The sequence below is a fragment of the Hylobates moloch genome, unplaced genomic scaffold (assembly GCF_009828535.3).
Source record: "Hylobates moloch isolate HMO894 unplaced genomic scaffold, HMol_V3 SCAFFOLD_6, whole genome shotgun sequence".
Lineage (NCBI taxonomy): Eukaryota > Metazoa > Chordata > Mammalia > Primates > Hylobatidae > Hylobates > Hylobates moloch.
Genome location: NW_026652281.1, coordinates 92,581,841 through 92,602,987, shown reverse-complemented (window position 1 = coordinate 92,602,987; position 21,147 = coordinate 92,581,841). Strand labels below are relative to the sequence as shown.

Sequence of the window (21,147 nt, the reverse complement as noted above, 5' to 3'; positions counted from 1 at the left end):
AATCAGCGTCCGTCCTCACCTCCCCATACTCAACAGCGAGACTTACAGAAATAGGATTGGGTGCCCTAGTGGCAGAGCCTGGGTCTGTGAGTGGGGTAGGGGGTCGCATGTCACTTGTCAGTTGCGCACGTCATGGACTGACGGTCTGCTCTCAGGAGAAAAAGTAAGGGACTGAGGGAAGCCAAACGGAGCAGGTCCTTGGCCTGGTCTCCCAGGGATCTTTGTCCCACTGGAGAGTTTGGGCTGGAGAGTTGTGCCCTCTGCCTCTGTCATTGGCCACTCCAGGTTAGGGGGAAGCAGGGATTGTACCCTCCCAGGCATCTCTGGTTCTTATCAGCCAAGGGTAGTTCTCCAGAGGTATAAACTGTGAGCAGCCTATATCCACAGCAGCTAGGAAGAGGGGTGCCGGCTGTAACAGGGTCTGGGTGGGACAGCAGCAGCATCTTCCGCCAGTCCCAAGGCCTGGGCCCAGAAGGAATTCCAAGGGCTTCAGAGAGAGCATGATTGGGGGGGTGGGTACCGTGGTCTGGGGGAGCTCCCACCTGATGTGCAGCTCTGCCAGGGTCCAGCACGCACTCACGGCCCTCAGCACACAATGCAGCCCGGTCACAGAAAGCCCATTGTCGCTGAGGCTGTGGAGAGCAGGAGAAGGCAGCCGTTGGCATGCGGCTGAGGTACCCAGCCCCAGCCAGCTCTAGCCCCTCTTGTGGCTCAGCAGCTTGCTGGTTGTCACTCCTGGATGTCCTGGGTCCCTTGCCAGGGGATCTCAAAGGATTCTGGTGCATGTGAGTGAGCCAAAAAATGCATGACACCCCCACCCCACTTGGAGAATAAAGTCCAGCTTGACAGCAAGAACTCACTGTTTTCACCTCTCTGACCCCCAGTTTTCTCGTCTGTAAAATAACCACCATTTTCTGAGCCCTGACTGTACCAGACTCTGTACAAAAGGCTTTGTACATATATGGTTTCATGTAATCCCATTTTACAGAGGGGGAAACTGAGGCCCAGAGACATTCAATTACTTTCCCAGGGTCACAATGCTACTAAGTGACTGAGCCAAGATTGAAATCCAAAGCCGAGGCCCCAAACCACTGCTACCCAATCTCAACACTCCCAAACCCCAACCCACACTTGATCCTGAGACCCCCAAGACACCCCCACCCAAACATCACCCCCACCCCATGCAACACTGCAGCACACCCAGCAGCCTAATAGCCTTCCTTTCCATCTCACCACCCTTCACCCCAACAGTGTATCCCCACAGGAACACACCACTCCCTACCCCAGCACCCCAGGATGACACCTCCTCAATGCAACACCCTACCCCACCGTGCTCCAGGGCTGCTACAGTGAATTGGAATGCAAGCCACTGATGTATAATGAATGCATTTTACACATGTAAGCGTGCTAGATGATTGGACTAAGACAGTGGCTCATGCCGGAGGCGAAGGCAAGGCATGGTCGAACCATCTTGACTTTGCTGGAGTTCGGAGGAAGCAGGGGTTGCAGTGGATCAGCACCCTTACTGCTGATTGTGAACACGGGGACCACCTGGGGCTCTATAGGGCCTTCCCTGGTACCCAGCGGTGGGGTGGACAACTCACTCCAGCTTCCTGGCGATGCGCAGCTGGGATGCAGCCTCTGCCATCAGCCGACAGCCTTCATCTTCCAGCTGGTTCCCTGAGAGGCTGAGACAGAGGGGCCCAATGTACTGTATTGTGGGGCTGGAGTCCTCCCTCAATCCTTATCACTTACTCTTCCTTTGCTGACTTTAGTCAAAGCGTCATTCTCAGGAATGAACCTTGATAATAACTGAAATCGACAGACTCCATACCACATGCCTGGCAACATCCTAGGTTCTTCTATGACTATCAGCCTATTTCATCCTCATAGTGCCGATGACGTGGGCGCTGTAATTATCCTCACCTTACTGATGAGTAAACTGAAGTGCAGAGTGGTTAAGGCACTTGCTTGAGGGTGAACCTGGATTTGAACCCAGGCAGCCTGCCTTCAAGGCCCCACCCTCAACTCTCCCTTTATGCTGCAAGCTACATAATTGCTTTTTGTGATAAATTTCATGATTATGGGGGCATCTGACCTAGTCTGGGAGTCGGGCTTGGCTTATTTGATGCTTAAGCTACTTGCTGAAAGAACTAGAAGGAGTTCAGTAGATAAAAGGTGGGGGAGAGATGGAGGAAGGGTGTTCCTGGTAGTAGAAGCGGTACATTCAAAGGCCCTGTGGCATAACACATATGAGGACCTGAAAGGGAGCCAGTGTATCCGGATTGGAGATTGAGTGGAAGGATGGAGTCAGATGGGGTTTAGGAGGCTGGGGGCGGGGTTCTGGACCACCTGGGAGTTTAGAATGTGGGCTTTATCCTGAGCAGTGGGAAGGAGTGAAGGGGGCAGGCATCAGTGAAATGTAATCTACTCTCTGCCAGGTGGAAGTAGCCAGGGTGAAAGCAGGGAAGCCAGCAAGGAGGGCAAGGCGAGGGGGTGGTCATCCAGGTAAGAGATGAGGGTGGGTTGGACTAGAAAGGTGGAGGAAAACAGGATAGTTTTGAGCACTACCAGTAGGTCCATCTGGAGGGACTAAATGTGGGAGAAGGGCAAGGGGGCTAGGAAGTGGCTGCGTAACCAGGCGGGTGATGGGGCTGCTTCTGCAGGTGACGGCACTCGGGGAGGGGCACGCTCAGTGCTGGTGAGGCAGGTAGAAGTGTGTGAGCTTGTTAAAAAACCGCCTTCTGGTTCCGTCCTGGTTCTCCCAATGGGACGAGGTCCAGGATCAAGAGGTGATCACCACGACAACCCTCACCCCATCCATCTTACCCTGAGGTGGGGCCACTCGCTCCAGAACACATCATGGCATTCCATCATCTGCCTTCATGTTCACTTGGAGGTTTCCTGGAGGGGCACCCCTCCTAGGGTCGTGACAGAGCCTTCATCCATCCCCAAGCACTACTCTCATCGGCTCCAGCCAGGGGCTGGATGTCATGGGAATTTCTCCACCCCGAAAAGAGAAGGTTATCCCACTCTTCTCTGGGAGAAGGATGAAGGGCGTGGGGGGAGCCCTGAGGGACTGTGGTTTGGAAGGCAGACCCAGGTGTGGTGGGGTTTCTACTTGGCAGATCTCAGCAAGAGAGGTAGCAGTGGTTATGAGGATGAGGCTAGGAGCCAGACTGTCTGGGCTTCAACCCTAGCCTAGACTCTTCCTACCTGTGTGGCCTTGAGCAAGTTTATCTTTCTGTAGCTTAACTTCCTCCTCCATAAAATGAGGACAGTAACAGTTTTTACATTACAGAGATGTGAGGAGTGAATGAGAGGAGGCATGTACAGTCCCTAGCACAGCACCTGACCCAGGACAAGTGCTGAATAGTAGCAGCTGTTACAATGATCTGATTCCCCCAAATTCTTCATGAGGCAGCATGCCCCTCCCCCACACCACCCACCCAAAGGCGAGGCCCTGCCCACCCTCTCCAACCTCCTTTCCTGGCCCCTACACCAGGGCTTCCCATGATACTCACTCCACTTCCTCCAGGTGAGGGCCTTCCTGGAGCAGGGCTATGAGGGCCTCTGCATCGTGGACCTGGAGCTGACACTTCTGCAGCCTTGGGTAGGAGTGGGGGACAGAAGGGCCCAGGGCAAACAGCTACTCCATGGCCCCTCCAGCTTCCAGTGCTGGGGGAGTCAGGGGGCCCACAGACCTGGGTCTAATCCTGGCCACACCTCTTAATAGCTGAGTGATCTTGAGCAAGGGATTTAACCTGTCTGAGACTCAGTTTCCTCCTCCCTCAAAGGGGAATAATAATGTGTACTTCATAGAGATTCTAAAGGAATTACAGTGAGGTAATGGATGTAAAACTTCCAGCGCAATGCCCAGCATATAGATAGCCAGGGTCCATTAAGTTGCAGCTATTGTTATTATGACAGATGCTCCTTATTCAAGCCAGGATGGGCTATCCAGGATGGGCACCACACCCGGCTAATCCTTTCCCTGTCCCTCATCTGCTTTTCCCTTTATCCTCCCTGCCCCTGCTCTCCCTCGCCTGGGACTTTCCCCACATCATATCCCTCTCCTAAGGCAATAGATCCCTCCAAGGTACCTGAGCGTCAAGCTTCTGCTCTGAGCCCCTTTCCTCTGGCCGTCACTTTCCTGCAGGTCTGGAGATCTGGCAAGAACAGATCAAGCATTGGCCTGGGCTCAGGCATCTAGGGCCTCGTGGATCAAGCCTCTTTCCTTGGCTTCTAGAGGCTGAAGACCCTGTAGCACAACCCAAAGTGAGTCGGTAACAAAGAAGATTGCTTGCGGATGCTCAAGGTGTGATTCAGTGGAGCAGGAGGGGCAAAAGATTTGAGGTCAAATGGAACCTTTATTCAAATTTTGGCTCTGCCATGTATAGCCATGTGGCCTTGGGCAAGTCACTGTAGTCGGCTCCCTTTTCTCTTTTCTAAAACGAGATGACAACATCTAACACATAGGTACCTGAAGGATTGAATGAGACAATGTACGTCCAAGTACCCAGCATAGGTGTAAAATCGAAGCTTAGTAAACAGAAGCTGCTATTGTCGATGATGTGATGGTCTCCATTTGTGGATGTGCTGTCTGTGGTTCAGAAGGCGAGGAGCATGAGCTGTATGCAGTGAGTCCAGGCTATGGTAAACAGACTCTCTCCCACTGGGCTGAGGGAGCATTAGGGGTTGCAGGGAAGCTAGGACATCATGAGCCAGGTTTCACAGACTTTTTGGATTGGTGCTAACCATTTTCTTTTTTTTTCACTGCAGCCTCAAACTCCTGGGCTCAAGTGATCCTCCCACCTTGGCTTCCTGAGTAACTGATACTATAGCGGTGAATCATCATGCCCAGCTATTTTTTTTTTTTTTTGTAGAGATGGGGGTCTCACTTTGTTGCCCAGGCTGGTCTTGAACTCCTAGTTTCAAGCGATCCTGCCCCCTCAGCCTCTCAAAGTGCTGGGGTTACAGACATGAGCCACCATGCCGGCCTGTTTAATAGAACTTTCTGCAATGATGGAAACGTCCTGGCATTTAAATTAAATTAAATTTAAAACTTAATTTTAATTTCTTTACTTATTTTTTATTTATTTTTAATTTTATTATTATCGTACTTTAAGTTTTAGGGTACATGTGTACAACGTGCAGGTTCGTTACATATGTATACATGCGCCATGTTGGTGTGCTGCACCCATTAACTCGTCATTTAGCATTAAATAGCCATATGGGGCTAGTGGCTATCCTACTGAACATCTCAGCTTTAAGATGTTGGAGGGGAAAGAAAGTGACACTGGTCCTAGTGGGTCATTTTTTGAGACAGAGTCTCTCTCTGTCACCCAGGCTGGAGTACAGTGGTGTGATCATGGCTCAAGCTCCCAGGCTCAAGCGATCATCCCAACCTCAGCATCCTGAGTAGCTGGGACTACAGGTGTGCACCACCACGCCTGGCTAACTTTTCTTTTTAGAGATGGGGTCTTGCCATGTTGCCCAGGCTGGTCTTGAACACCTGGACTCAAGAGATCCTCCTGCCTTGGCATTCCAAAGTGCTAGGATTACAGGCATGAGCCACTGCACCCAGCAACATTGGTCCTACCCTACCAGGTCATTATACAAGCAAGGAATTGAGACCCAGAGAAGGGAAAGAGATTGCTCAGGGGCATACGTACATCTGTCTCTGAGTCTTAGCCAGGAGTGCAAAGTGTGGGAGAGCACAGTTGGAATGGTCTTTTAGGGAAAAGCAGCTTCCTTTTCTTGGCCTATCCAAGACTGGCCAAGCTGGAATCCATGCACAGCTGGAATAGCCAGCATTTGACTGCCCACTGCATGCCAACAGTGCTCTAAACTCCTTAAGTGTAGTAAGTCATTTAATTCTCAGAACAACCCTAAGATGTAGGTACCATAATTGCCCTCCCTGTCTTTTTTCAGTTGTAAGGGCTTTTCCAGAGTTTTCACCATCTGGTAATGCCAGTCTAACAGTATCTTTATGTCCTCCCCAAGGGTTTGCCTTCCTCTGAGACTTCTGGGGATGCCTCCTTCCACAGGGACCAGATGTGGTCTGGACACGCTAGAGGAAGTTAAAATCCTTTGCCACCCTAAGCAGTAATTCATTCCTCAGTGCAGAAGTAGCAGGAAGAATCCCCATACCCCAGCTCTTCCTGGTCTCTTGGTCACCTTTCCCCTTAACTGCCTGAGCCCAAGTTGCTTCTAAGGATGGTCCCAGACGCACCACCTCTTGGCTTCTTACCTTTGTAGCTCTGCAGCTGTCTCTGTGGGTGGGGAAAGAAGGAAGATGAGGTCCGCCTCCCTGCAGGATCAGATACCGAGCCATGAAACCCAGGGGCTGGAAACCAGCACATCACCCACCACAGGCACACCCTTTTCTGCCCCAAATGTTCAAACATCCAGATAAAGCTGATTTTGCAATTGACAGGGAAACATAACAGAACTAGCAAAAGTGCTTCAAATCAGGCATGTGAAATACTGATTATGTCTTTGCTTGATGAATCCTGCAAGAGTGTTTTAAAAAGTCAGAAAAACAATTTTCACAAGAAATATAATAAAAATTAAGAATGCTGTGAGTTTTTTTTCCTTTCTTTTTAAATTTGAGATGGAGATCTCACTCTGTTACTCAGGCTGGAGTGCAGTGGTGTGTTCATACCTCACTGCAGCCTCAACCTCCAGGGCTCAAGCAATCTTCCCACCTCAGCCTCCCAAGTAGCTGGAACCACAGGCATGCACCACCATGCCCCATTAATTTTGTTCATTTTTTGTAGAGACTATGTTGCCCAGGTTGGTCTCGAACTCCTGAGCTCAAGTATCCTCTTGCCTTGGCCTTCCAAAGTGTTGGAATTACGGGCATGAGCCACTGAGCCCGGCTGAATTTTTTTTAATAGAAATTTTTATGATTAAGAAGCATGACACCTAACCTACCCCATGATCAAAACTGGCTATGTTGGTTCAGCACCATGGAGGGCAACACACAGCTAATTATTCCTGTGGCTATGCCTGTGCTTCGTAGACTTGTTGACTCATTCCTTCATCCATCCATCCATCCATCCATCCATCCATCCATCCATCCATCTTTTCATCCACCCATCCATCTTTCCATCCATCCATCCATCCATCCATCCATCCATCCATCCATCCATCCATCATCCATCCATCCATCCATCCATCCATCCATCCATCCATCCATCCATCTTTTCATCCACCCATCCATCTTTTCAGCCATCCATCCATCCATCCATCCATCCATCTTTTCATCCACCCATCCATCTTTTCAGCCATCCATCCATCCATCCATCTTTTCATCCACCCATCCATCTTTTCAGCCATCCATCCATCCATCCATCCACTCGTCCATCCATCCATCCATCTTTTCATCCATCCACTAATTCGATATATACCAAGTACCAGGTGCCAAGCCTGAGCTAGGTTCTGAAGGTAGAGCTGTGAGTAAAACAGTAGGGCATGCACAGATTTATCTTGCAGACAAGGGGCCTCTCCATTTCCCATCCCACTTTCCCCTCCTCTTTTCTCAAGGCCCTGAAGGCCAAGATCCCCTTCCTTCTGCTCACCTGGCCTGAAGCATCTTGACGGTAGGACACGTGACTGCCACCCTTGCCAAGCAGAGTAGGGTTGACACGCAGATGCTGTTGCTGCTCAGGCTGCATGATTGTGGCAAAGGTGTCAGGAGTGGAATCCCCTACCCCATGGGCCCCAGATCTTCCTTGCCTTGCAAGGGAGTGGGGTGACTCAGGTATAAAGAGGGACTGGGCTGCAGGGGTGGTGGAAAGATCACTTACTCAAGCTTCCGGAGCCGTGGTAGGTGAGGGAGAACCTCCACGATGTTTAGCACCACCTGGTCACTGAGCTGGTTGTCCCGAAAACTGCAAGGAGACCAAGGCCCAGTCCCTCTGCCCTGGGGTTGGGGCACTTGCAAGCCCCAGTTAGCAAGTGATGGGATGGCCACCCTCATGTGGGAGACACAAGACAGGGGACCAGAAAGAACTGATGGCCTGCTCGCTGGATTCCAGCAGGCACAGCTAGGAGGAAGACCCTCTGCTGGCCTCACTTCTGGGTCTATTCTGTTCCTATGGGGAAGTTTTTGCCTGGTGGCTCAAGGGATCTAGAAGACAGACTGACGGCCTCTTCATGAGGTGCAATGAGGAGACCCAGCACCCTGCTCCCGGGGCTTATGCCTGGGATGTGCCTGAGGCCCCCAGGCAATGAGTAAAGTCTAGACTGGGATGCTGCAGACATCGCTTGCAGCCTCGGCTATGGCCCTGACTCACCCAGAGCCCTAAGCCAAGCACATTCCTCTCTGACCTCACTTTCCCCACCTGTTCACAAGCCAGCCTTGCCTGGGTTCCTAGCTGGGGAGACAGATGAGTTGAGGGGAGTGAGGGTGATTGAGAACAAAGGTGGGTGATGAAAGACAAAATCAAAGTCACTTTCAATAGCCAGGAAAGAAAAGTGTCAACAAGTTCAATACTTCTGAACCTTTGCTTAATCACTATTCACAGATGCCCAGCTGAGACGACAATAGGGACTGTCATCCAACTTATTATTTTCACTCAACAAGTGCTGAACCTTAGTGACAGGCTGCATCTCTGTGAATGAAGTGGTGCCTTCTCTAAATGTCATAAAAGTGCCATATAAACTAGCAGAGTTCTGCCAGAGAGGAGGGTCACTGGTCCCACTCCTACCCATGGTACTCAGTCCCAGACACAGGGCAGGAGTATATTTGTGCATATGAGCTTAGTTATAGTTAGAGTGTGCTGGCATCTAAATGTGTACATGCAGTTAAATATGCATGTGTGCGCTGCATACATGTGCACACCTATGAGTGGGCATGTGTGGGTGCTTATTCTTGCATATGCCTGTGTACTTCTGTGCAAGTGTAGACATGTGTGCACAAATGTGAAGGTGTGCGGTGCTTCATGTAGTTATGTGCACCCACAGTGCCTGATTCCTGCCTACACACTGCCATCCCTTCTCCTGGGATTGCAGAAAGAGGGAGGGAGCCTTAACACTCATGCTCCTCCAAGACGGTCCAAAATATTAGATGAAGGAAGCCTTGCTCTGGGGACTCTGGGAGCCTTGGGTTTGGACTCAGCCCTACTGAGTACTTGGACTGATGCCTTCCCTCTCTGGGTCTCATTGAAAAACTACTGGTCAGACTTGGAGGAACATGCAGGCCCCAGGCAGGCTCCAGGGGGACTCTGGGACCTAGGCAGTGACTCATCTCCCCAGCCAGTGAGCCCTCCTGGAGATCACTCACCTGACTTCTTCCAGCTGTGGACAGAGAGGCAAAGCTTTCACCAGGTGGCTGATGCCTCGGGCAGTGATCTTACTTCCTGCTAACCTACAGAGTAAGCAAAGATGGTGGGGAGGAACCAGGAGGGGAAAAGGGCGGGGCCAGGAATCTGCCTTGTGTAGGATTAAGGAGAGGGAGGAGAGTACCAGGCATTCCCAGCTGAAGACCCTTCTCAGCTCCAAGGCCTGGCTCACCCCAGCATCTGCAGCCTCCCCATTGTCGGCAAGCTCCTGGAAAGGGCTTCTGCAAAGGCATCCCCACACTTCCTGCTCTTAAAGCTGCCATGAGAAGAAGCAAAGTGTCAGAGGATCAGTGCTGGGCAGAGCTGAGAAGTCATCGCCATTCCCTCAGACAGATGGGGCTTAATACAGTAGTACTAACAAATACGTATTATGGCCGAGACTTCTAATCGTCCACCAAAGCCCATTCTCCACTTCATCTACAGCAATAGAGCTATCATGAGGAACATGGTTTCCTAGCCAGAGATCACATTTCTCAGCCTCCCTTGCAGCTCAGTGTGGCCAGGTGACTATGTTCTCACCAATGGAATGTGAGTGGAAGGGATGTATCCTAGTTCCAGGACTGAACTTTAATGCACTGGCATGTTCCTCCACGCTCTTTCCTTATTCCCAAGCCAGAGCACAGATATACCCATGACGTAGCTTTGACTGTGCAGATAGGATTCCCAAGGGGAAAATGGAGCAAAATGGGAGGGACCTGGGTCTGTGCATGACTGCATGGAGCTGAGCCATTCCACTGACCTGGACCACCTACCTCTGACTCTTCCATGAGACAGAAATAAAATTCTACATTATTTAACCTACTGTATTTGGGGAGGAGGTTTCTCTGTTACTGCAGCCTAGCCTTTTCTTTAGCTAATATGCACACTGAGCCTTTGCTCTGTGCCAGGCACTGTGCTACAAAGTGTTTTTCATGCATTATCCCATCTCATTCTTGCAATGACCATATGAGTTGGCTATTGTTACAGATTCGTTTTAGGAATGAAGAAACTCTGGCCTAGACAGTGTGCATGTGTGTGCTCCATACACCTGCCCAAAGTCCACCAGCCTCTATAGACAGCCTGGATCTGAGGTTTCAGCCCATGATTGACAGAGAGAGACTGAGAGTCCAGAAACCACAGACAAGAGGAGGATCCATTTGGACTCCAGAGGTCCTGTCAAGGCATGGAGCTTCCTCTCTTGCATTGCAGGACATTCTGTTTTGATATTCAAGATTCTTATCCAGTCCCCTTGGCAGAGGTTCGCTAGACTGGTTGGCCTCTGCTCCCCCAAAAGCCGAATCCCCTCCCCAGTCCTCCTCCACTCTTACTCACCTGAGATTCTCTATCTGCCCACAGCCTACCAGAGCCTCAGGGCAGTGGGGCTCCAGGGGACAGCCATCAAAATCCAGGTGGATGGGGGCCTCCCTGTGCTCTAGGATGTTGGTCAGGGTGGCCAGGTCGGTGCAGGTCAGTTGGAAATTGTGGAAGGGCAGTTGATAGGGGAGGCTTTGTGCAGTGAGACTGGCCAGCTCAGGCTCCTGTGTCTCAACCACACAGTGACACAGCTCTACAACCTTTGGCCCTGTGAGCTTGCGGGTGGCCAACTTCTTCAACACCTGCACTACAGCAGCCTGCTTGGCGCCCACACAGTCCTCGCTGCCCTGCGCCAGGTGGCTAAGGAAGGGGCGGCAGGTGCAGGATGCCAGGCCTGCCAGGAAGGTGGGGAGGTGGTCTGAGAGGTCCAGTCTAGCTTTGGTCCGCTGTACCCAGCGGGAATGGAGGGTAACATACTGGGTAAGTGTGTCTTTGTTCACCTTGGGGCTGGCCATCAGGTGCAGGGCAGCAAGAAACTCCTGCAGGCTGAGGTGGGTGAAAGCATAGCCTGTCTCCTGGTGCCCAGGGCCTGTGCGGACGCAGAAGGAAGTCAGCAGGCTGTGAGTGGCCCCAAAGGCTATCAAGGGTGGAGCAATATCTTCTGCATAGAAGATAACCTTCCCTGTCTCCAGGCCCCTCAGGGCCACCTCCCCCAGGTCCAGCAGGGACGTGGTGGGCAAGCGCCCAGGGGGGCTGAGGGCGTGCACCATCTGCACATAGAGCTGAGTCATGGTGGGCTGGAGGGCCACAGACTGGCCTGGGGCGTGGTCAGGAAGCAGATGGTGGAGGCAGAGACAGGCGGCTTGGCACAGTGCAGGCACTGCACACAGGCTTCGGAGACGTCCATTTGTCTGTAACTCCACCAGGGCCCCCTCCCGCGATGGCTGGGCGCTGAAGAAGTGATTCACATATTCTTCCACCCGTGGCCCATCAAAGCCCAGCATGTGCACCATGGCTGCCTCTGCAGGCAGGCAGGCAGGCAGCTTCCCTGGACGGGACGTAGCCATCACCCGGCAGCCAGGCAGGAGGGTCCCATGGCAGAGACCGGAGAAAAGGGTGAGGACTGGGCCTGGGCTATCAGGACCCTTAGTCTGGATGGCTTCATCTAGCCCATCAAAGATCAGCAGGACTTGGTCAGCGTTCTTCTCCAGGTACTGGAAGACAGCATCGTGGTCCGACTCAGGGCTCAGGTACAGATCAAAAAGGAGCTGGGACAGCGTCAGGAACCTTGTGATCAGGTTGAGCTGGCGGAATTCAAAAAGGAACAGGGCCTGGAAACAGTCCAGATGGCCCTCTGCCCACTTCTGGCAGAGCCGGTGGGCCAGCGTGGTCTTGCCCATGCCGGCCTTCCCCAAAAGCACGGTCACCCTCGGGCCCTTGTTAACCCTGGTGTTGAAGAGGTCCGAGATGCTCACGTCAGTGCCGTCTTCCACCTTGAGGTCCCCCATAATGGCCCCCTCCGGGGTGTCTAAGGACGCTGTGGCCCGGCGCAGGATTGGAGGAACATAGACCTGGTGGAAGGCGTGGGGCTGCCCTGACCCAGGGATTCGGCTTCTGTAGCGCTGCTGGGCAGAGGTCCGCAGGAGCTGCAGGTACTTCTTGGCCAACTCTGCAAGGGGCAGGGACATGGCATGAGGATAGGACCCCCTGGCCCTCTGCTCATGTCTTCTTGTCTCAGTATTGGGCTGTTGGGAGCCTCTAGCCCCAGGTGTGTATGTATGATGGGGTGAGGGTGGAGGTGTCAAGAGCACCACAAGGGGATCTGTGCCACCCCAGCTTCCAGAAGGAATCAGTTCTAAGGGAGCACAGGCTCTCTGGTAGCTATTTAAATGGGCAGGTGGGAATGGGGAAGTGTGGGTCATGGTTCTATCCATTCTGCAATAGTACACTTGGTGTTAGGGTTCAGTAAGATGGGGGGAGGGGAATAGGGCACCTCCTTTGCACCATCTCTTTTTTTTTTTTTTTTCTTCCCAGAGACAGAGTCTCAGTCTGTTGCCCAGGCTGGAGTGCAGTGGCACGATCCTAGCTTACTGCAGCCGCAAACTCCTGGTCTCAAGTGATCCTCCTGCCTCAGCCTCCTGAGTAGCTGGGACTACAGGTGCCCACCACCATACCCAGCTAATTTTTGTATTTTTAGTATAGACAAGGTTTTGTCATGTTGGCCAGGCTGGTATTGAATTCCTGGGCTCAACTGATCCACCTGCCTCAGCCCTCCAAAGTGCTGGGATTACAGGTGTGAGCCACCGCGCCCGGCCCCTTTGCAATATCTTATTGAAACAACCTCTTTCTGTAATATCTGGATCCCCAGTGCCCCTTCCCAATATTTCAGTTCTGCAATGCCCAGGGGTGAGCACTAACAACCTGTAGGCCTAGGCATTACCAATCAGAACTGTGCCCTACAGTGCCAAATGTTAACCTTTTAATTCCTGGGTCATTAAGAGGTCTCAGGTGACCCAGGGAAAGGGCTGGGGCTGCTTTTGGGGGAACCCTAGGGGGAGAGGCCAAGGTAGTGGCCTATTTTGAGTGGATGTGAATCCTCTGGTTATAGCCATGGTTGGCAGCAGTGGGGACAGAGAAGGCTCTAGTTAGTGTGACAACTCATGGAGAACGAGGACCATTCTGAGAACTGGTCAAGAATGAGAGAAGTCCCCTCTCTTCTCTCACTGGCCTAGCTTGCCCTAAGCAGCTCCATGTCTCCCCATGGGCCGCCAAGGCCTCTGTCTTGGGGGTTTCTCCCAGGCCTCCTCACCCCTCCCATCCCTTTTCACCCCCAAACTGGTCTCCTCCCTGGGTCTCCTTCAACACTGAGGACATAGGGTGTCCCTGGAAAAACCTGGACAGTGAAGCTGAGACCTGTATGGTGCTTCCAGCTCCTTCAGCGGAGCCCTCTTAAGAGAAGTCCCCATGCAGCCAGATGGGTGGGGAGCCCCTTCGCTGCCAGCCCAGTCCTCTCCTCTGCCTGTGCAAGACCTCCAGTCCTTTTCTCCTGGCAACTTGGGAGACAAGAGTCACAGGGCCTCTGGAGGCTTGTTGGCAGGGGACAAGGTCCAGGGTCCGCGTCCTGGCCCCCAGGCAACCCCATCTCTCTGTTTATGTTCCTCCCCACACTGGTACCCACCTAGCTGGGTCCTGCACTGCTTCCGGCGGGGTGAGGACCCACAGCTCTGATGCGGGCGCTTCAGGCCTGAAAAAGCAAAGGAAGGGGTGGAGTTTTGGGGTCTGGGGATCTGGGCTGAGGGGGTACCCAGAACCTTTGGAGAACTCCAGTCCACAGACAGGTGGCAGGCAGCCAAGTACACCCACATGCAGGGACTGGAAAGGCAGGCAGCAGGCAGAGGATGGGTCAACACCAGCTTCTATTTGCAGAGGGGACTTCTAGGCACCCCCATTGGAAGGTGGATGTTCTGGGCCTGGCAGTCTTGCAGTCCAGGGTGCAGGAAGCAGGGCCGACAGCCAGCAGCCCCCAGAAACACTCAGCTCCAAGCACTAAATGGCCGTCTGCCCATCAGGGAAGGACCAAGCTCTATGGAAGTCACTGCTGCTCATATAAGTGAAGTTCCCAGTGAGTTTGGCCGGGCCTGCAACCTCCCTCCTGTGTTAGGGCTTTATCATCCCGATTTCTTATCACCTACATTTCCTCATTTCCCTTAATAGTTTCCGGAGTCTTGTCTCATTGCATGGAATTTCAATAATCACTTTAATGCCTTTCTGGAAGAGTTTGAGAAAGGAAGAAGGAAAACAAGAAGGAAGGGGACCCAGAAAGGAAGGGAGGGAGAAAGGAAAGAGGACTCAGGAAAGAATTTTAAGAAGTCAAGCAGGGTCCTCCCACAGCTAAGCTAAGTGACCAATAGGAACAGCCCCTGGAGCAAGGCCCTGGGCTCCTTGCCCAGCTAGGAGGCTGGAACCAGTTCGAGAGTACTTCAATATCTTAACAAATCCTATATTAAAAAGGGACTCACTGGCCAAATATCAATCAGATCTGGTTACAGCCATGAGACAATGATGCCAGCTCAGTGATATGGGCCTATTGGACCAGGGACTTGGACAGTTTTGATTCACTGGGGAGCTGAGATTACAGGGTGGGTTTTCTGTTGGCATTACTGCCATGCACAGTGATAAGTAAAGTCAATGCTTCTGTAGAAATCAAGGTGCCGAGATGAAAGTGTGATCCATGAATCAGTAGGCGGTCATTATTTAATCACTGGCCCTTCTGAGCTCCTTCAGAAAATCAACCAAAGGCTCCCCCGGTGAAGACAGCAGCTGTGGGTGAGTGTCAAGTCCAAGGTGTACAAGTGGGGAGGGGTGGTTAGGGCTTCCCCGTGAAGTCTGACACTTTGGGGCTGGGAGATGAGGCCCTGTGGGTTGTGGGCAGGAAAGTGAGAACAGGCTTCCCGAGGGGCTCCAGGTTAGACCCTTGAGAACTGGTAACGGGACAAGCTAAAGCCTTGAAAGCCACAGCAGGAGGAGGTGGGGCTGGGAGACAGAGTTAGGGTCTTGACACACTTGCAAATGGGTCAGGGACAGATGAAGAGCATGGCCTATGAGAAATGGCTGTGACCAGCCACCACAGCCTCCTCCAGCTTGGAAGTGGGGACTTCACAGTGCTCACCACCCGCTTCCCACCCCCCAACTCCATTCCTCACCATGGTGGAGCTGAGATTCAGGTTGGCTTTTCTCCTCAGCTCCTAGCTGGCTGGTGGACCCTGCAAGAGAGGGGAGAGTATAATGTAGTATGGGGCTGTCGTGGGATGCTGGGGACCAGCTCTGGCCTGGTGCCTGGCTCAGAGCTCATCTCACAGGGTGGGTACCCAGCAAAGGAGAAATAAACTGAACATTCAGTTATCTGTGGTGGAGAAAATGTGGTGGTGAGCTTTGAAGGCAGTGCTGGGCAGAAATGTGTGTATATGCAAGTGCATGCAAGTTTATGTATGTGTGTGCACAGGCGTGCATGTGTTATGCATGTGGGCACACTTGCATGCATGTGTATATGGGTTTATGCACATACCCACTTGTATATGCACTGTGTGTATCTGCATATGTCTGCACATATGTGCATGTGCCGCCCTGCCCCCCGCATTTCCCACACTCTGCCTTGAAGTAGGGTTCTTAAGTGAGTTCCCATTTTCTCTCTAAAGACGCTGTTGCCCCTCAATGTCCTGTGTTTCCCCTCAGTGCTGTGCAAACAGAAGGTGCCCAAGAAATCCCCACGGATCAGTAGAGGGCAGAAGGCGCTCCCTGTCACTGTTTCTGACCATGTTGCAAAACAAACAAACAAAAACACCTCTAGCCAGGTGTGATGGCTCACATCTATAATCCCAGCACTTTGGGAGGCCAAGGGAGGAGGATCACTTAAGGCCAGGAGTTCAAGACCAGCCTGGGCAACATAGTGACGTCCCGTCTCTGGAAAAAAATGAAAAATTAGCCTAATGTGGTGGTGTGCACCTATAGTTCTACTGTAGTCCCAGCTACTTGGGAGGCTGAGGTGGGAAGGATCACCTGAGTCCTGGAGTTGGACACTGTAGTGAGCTATGACTGTGCCACTGCACTCCAGCCTAGGCAACAGAGCAAGACCTTGTCTCAAAAATAAAAAACAAACAAACAAAACCCAACAAGAACAACAACAAAAAACACCCCCCCACCCCCACCAAAAAAAAAAAGAAAGAAATCTCTCGGGCATTACGGGCTATGTGGGATTTTGTGGCTGGCAGCAGTCACTCAGCAATTTGAGCAATTTGAGTGAAGCTAGGTGGAAGGAGGGGTCCTCCAGGCCCCAGCAGATTTGGGTGCATTAGGGAATTTGTTCTGGGAAGTGTCCAGAAATACAGAATTGAGATCCTGGCTCAGCTACACCCTCTCTCTGACTCAGGTTGGTCCCTGGGCTCCTCCCGGCTCCCCATGACACAGGTGCTGGCCTGGCTGCTTTGCGTCTCTCACACCTGCCCTTACCATCATCACTGCCAAAAGTACTCAGCAGCAGCACCTCCAGGTCCAGAGGCACCTCCAGCTGCATGCACACACAATGAATGAAAGACTGCCAGGTGGCCAAACCCTGGACATGCAGCTTGTTGAGTTGTAGGATGACTCTCTGTTCAGGGTCCAAGGTCTCGTTCCTGGAATCCAGGTCCATGTTGGGGAGGAAGAACTTCATCTTGGCATTCAGCCATTCTGGGTCTTTGGTGAGCAGCCTCACAAGACAGCTCCACAGGTTCTTGTTGCCGAGCTGGAGGCCAACGGGGTCCATGAGGAGTCGACCCTGGAGGGACAGGAGATAGGCGAGTTGAGGGTGACAGGTAAACTGGGGGCAGATGAGCTGAGGGACAGGGGAACTTGGGGGGAGGTGAGCTGGGGGACAGGTAAACTGGGGGGGAGGTGAGCTAGGGGACAGGGGAACTGGGGCAGATGAGCTGCGGTCAGGGGAACTGGGGGGAGGTGAGCTGGGGGACAGGTAAACTGGGGGGAGGTGAGCTAGGGGACAGGTAAACTGGGGGCAGATGAGCTGGGAGACAGGGGAACTGGGGGCAGATGAGCTAGGGGACAGGGGAACTGAGGGGGAGGTGAGCTGGGGGACAGGGGAACTGGCGGGTAGGTGAGCTGGGGGACAGGGGAACTGGGGGACAGGGGAGCTGGGGCACAGGTGAGCTTGGGACAGGGGAGCTAGGAGGAAGATGAACTGGGGGACAGGTGAACTGAGGGCAGGCAGGTGAGCTGGGGGACAGGGGAACTGGAGGGAAGATGAGCTGGGGAACCAGTGAGCTGGAGGACAAGTGAATTGGGGGCAGGTGATTTGGGGGACGTGGGAGCCAGGAGGAAGATTAGATGGAGAACAGGTGAGTTGAGGGGCAGGTGACCTGAGGGCAGGTGAGTTGGGGACAGATGAACTAGGGGGAAGGTGATCTGGGGAAGGTGAGTTGGGGGATAGGGGAGTTTCTGGGGAAGTCAAGCAGTCAAGAACCAGTCCCTACATCTGAGTGACAAAAAATAGTCAGGGAAGTGGCATCTCCATGGAGTCTTGATGTCTCTGCCCAGGGATCAGCTCCAGAGATCAGTCTGTTTTTTCTGCACCCCCTCCCTACTCCATTTGTGCCTGCATCCTGGCTCTCTAGAATGGTCTAGTTCATCCCCTGTGGACAGTCTCCTGAGGATGCATTACTCATTCTTGTTTCCATGAACCATTTATGCTGCTCTCAGTCTGAGCTAACCTCATGGCAACTAGTTGTCTCCCAAAATCTGTTCTTCCCTTCTTCCTCAGCATTAGAACTACTAAACATTCTCTGGTCATCTAGAATAGATTATTATATCCCAGTCTCCCTTGCAGTTATATGTAGCCATGTAATTTGGCCAGTGGAATGTAAGTGGAAGTGTTGTCTATTCTTCTTTGCTCCTTCCTGTTGGCTGGAATGTCGATGGGATGGCTGGATCTTGGGCAGCCATATTGAATCATGAGGTGGAACCCATACTGAGGAAGGTGGAGGGTAAAGCTGCCCATCTGCCCTGTGCTCACTGACTTTGGACTTCTATTACATGGCAGGGAAATACACTTCCATTCTGGTTAAGCCACTGTTGTTTAGTGCTTTCTGCTACTCACAGTGAACTCTAATTCTAGCTAACACAGACCATCACCTCTTTTGCTAAGCAAATTCTCCCCTTCTGAACTGGAACTCTTTTTTTTTTTTTATGAGACAGAGTCTTGCTCTGTCACCCAGGCTGGAGTGCAATGGTGCAATCTCGGCTCACTGCAGCCTCCACTTCCCGGGGTCAAGCGATTCTCCTGCCTCAGCCTCCCGAGTAGCTGGGATTACAGGTGCACACCCCAATGCCCGGCTAATTTTTGTAATTTTTAGTACAGGTGGGGTTTCACCATGTTGGCCAGGCTGGGCTCAAACTCCTGACCCCAGGGTGATCCGCCCACCTCGGCCTCCCAAAGTGCTGGGATTACAGGTGTGAGCCATCATGATGGCCGAACTGGAACTCTTAAACCACCTCCTTGTAGAAGTACCAATGGAGGGCAAGGGGCATTTACACAGCAAAAGCCTAAATAATGTGCAGTTCCTTTGATTCAGCAATTCCATTTCTAGTACTCTAACCTTGGGAAACGATCATGAATGTATATACAATATTTAATTACAAAGATGCTCACTGCAAGATTATTTATAATTATTAAAAATTGGAAACAACCTAAATGCCCAACAGTTGGGGATTGGCCAACTAAATGGTGGTCCATCATCTAGTGGACTATGCTATCACATTTCCAGATTTACTTTCTGGTACTATGTCCTTCCTCATAGCAGTACACCCTTGGAAATCACTCACTGTGTATTAGGCACTGTCTAAGTGCTTTATATACCTTATTTTATCCTCACAACTCCAGAGAGTCCACCTCTAACTCTGAAAAGAGTAGGAGGTCCACCCAGAAGCCAGCCTTCCCAACTTCCAGAGGCTGAGGCCAGTACTATGCGTCCTGGGGTTTAGAGCCCAGCTGCTCCCTGGGCATGCAGCAGAGACATACTTGGATGTACTGTCAGCCCCACTGGTCATTTCTCCTCAACTGGGCTAATAGCAATAGGTCCTTATTCAGGCAGAGGGTCTTAGAATTTATGAAACATGCTCACACCATGATCCTCAGGCAGGGATCACCACCTCCACTAAGCAGATGGAAAGACCATGGCCAAGGAAGGGCAAAGGGTGTGCCCACCGTCACACGGCAAGTCCGTGACAGAGCCAGGAGCAGAACTGAGGTTTCTTGCCTCCCAGGCCAGTAAATTTCCAAGGCCTTGGAGGCCTAGATGGCACCAGACAAGGCTAAGTCCCTGGATTTTGTGTGATCTCGGCAAAAGGATGTGGCCATAGCCTAGGGCATAACTTCTTTTCCAGGCTATGGTGTCCAGCATCCATGCTGCCCATGAAGAAATGGTCCAGGGCAGCACGGTGCCAGATGGAAGTAAGTGGTGCCTGGATGGTGTGATTTCTGGTGACGTTTCTCATCCTCAAATTTCTCCTCCAGCCAGTCTAACACAATACCTTTGTTTCCATCATTAGTGTTCTATCCCCTTAGAATATGACACAAATCTCTTTAAGGCTAACCATCCTCAGGAGAAAATGCACATGGCATCATTATCAGTCATTGAGATTTCCATGGGGAATAATCTTGGAGACAGAGGACGATGGTTGAAAGATCCATGGCCCAGCTCTCTTACTAATTCTCTGTGGTAGGCCCTAGGGCTGTTCACAGATACTCTTTCTCCTCTTTCTAGGCCTTTGGTGGGATTACACTTCTCTGCCTCCTTGAAATTGGGCACAGCCATGAAACTTGCTTTGGTCAATGAAATATGCTAAAAAAGACTCATGTTATGCCTGTGTAGATGTTTTAAGAACCAAAGTGTGATTCACAGTACTTTTTCTTTTTTTCTACTCCAGGGGCCAGAAATATTGCAAATCATGGCTACCCTGTTAGCCTGAGTCTGGGAGACAGGATGATGTGGAGGAGCGATCCCAGTCAATCCACACCAGACAGGAAGCAAGAGCAGGAAATAAACTTTTGTTGCCATGAGTCACTGGGACTTTGGAGGGTGCATGTACTGCAGTGTAACCTGGCCTATCCTAGCTGATACACTCACAGTGTGATCTTGAGCAAGCCTTTTTCCTATATAAGCCTCAGTTATACCATCTCTAAAATGGGTAGATTAGATGCTGTCTCAAAACTCTTCCTGATTTTCTGTGTCTGATCATTACATTCTTATGCTGAATGACGGTCAAGGGCAGGTTTGTTGTGTTGGGGGCAGCTCAGTAAGGCAGATTTGGGTAGGGACCAGTCTTGGCAGTAGGAGAAGAGTGAAGAAGTAGATAGGAGGGGAAAAGAGGAGGTGAAGGGGAGAGAAAAATCACCTACTTTGTCTCCTCATTCATGATAGGTGCTCTAGGGTCCCCACGGAGAGGGTCTCATGGGTGTCTGGGCTAAGTCCTGTGCCTTGAGCTGGATTGACAGGTTATTTCCATACTGCAGACCCCTAAGGGAAGAGAAGGCAGGGAGTTTTCCCCACTATGCCAGACTCCAAAAGGAATGCTGTAAACCAGGCACCAGCCCTTGCCCCTGCCTGTCAGAGACGCCTCTGAGAACATTGACTGCAGACACAGTCCCCCCAACTCCATCTGCTAGACCTTGTTCTTCCCCGACTGCAGCTCCTTATGTCCCTGGGTTTACACAGCCTAACCCTTCTTGATGTCACCTCCTGCCACACCTGGCTCAGAGGATGCCCCTCTTCCTCCTCCAATTCAGATATTCACCTTACAATGTCCTTTGGCATCATAAAGAGCCCTGCAAGTCAACAAAGTTATTACTGCTCATTCATTCAGATGAAAATGAAATAATCCTTACTGCAGATGCCAACTTTTGCCCCCAATATAAAACCCCAAAAAGGTTAGGATTTGCAAACTTCTTCCTATTTAG

The 21,147-nt window shown here is 51.6% G+C and overlaps 1 protein-coding gene across 12 annotated transcripts in view; it reads right to left on the bottom strand.

The window, feature by feature from the left end:
• NLRC5 (NLR family CARD domain containing 5) overlaps positions 1–21,147 on the bottom strand; it is a 96,033-nt gene that overhangs the window by 46,963 nt on the left and 27,923 nt on the right. For all 12 annotated transcript variants that reach the window (XM_058441006.1, XM_058441009.1, XM_058441012.1 and 9 more), the window contains exons 2-15: positions 20,590–20,707; positions 16,650–16,956; positions 15,347–15,406; positions 13,822–13,887; positions 10,662–12,312; positions 9,523–9,606; positions 9,293–9,376; positions 7,815–7,898; positions 7,587–7,676; positions 6,254–6,313; positions 4,104–4,169; positions 3,525–3,608; positions 1,605–1,688; positions 543–632 (exon numbers count right to left, since the gene is read on the bottom strand). In XM_058441006.1, the coding sequence (XP_058296989.1) occupies positions 543–632; positions 1,605–1,688; positions 3,525–3,608; positions 4,104–4,169; positions 6,254–6,313; positions 7,587–7,676; positions 7,815–7,898; positions 9,293–9,376; positions 9,523–9,606; positions 10,662–12,312; positions 13,822–13,887; positions 15,347–15,406; positions 16,650–16,944 (2,798 nt within the window). In that variant the 5' untranslated portion in view covers positions 16,945–16,956; positions 20,590–20,707. The remainder of the gene's footprint in view (positions 1–542; positions 633–1,604; positions 1,689–3,524; positions 3,609–4,103; positions 4,170–6,253; positions 6,314–7,586; positions 7,677–7,814; positions 7,899–9,292; positions 9,377–9,522; positions 9,607–10,661; positions 12,313–13,821; positions 13,888–15,346; positions 15,407–16,649; positions 16,957–20,589; positions 20,708–21,147) is intronic.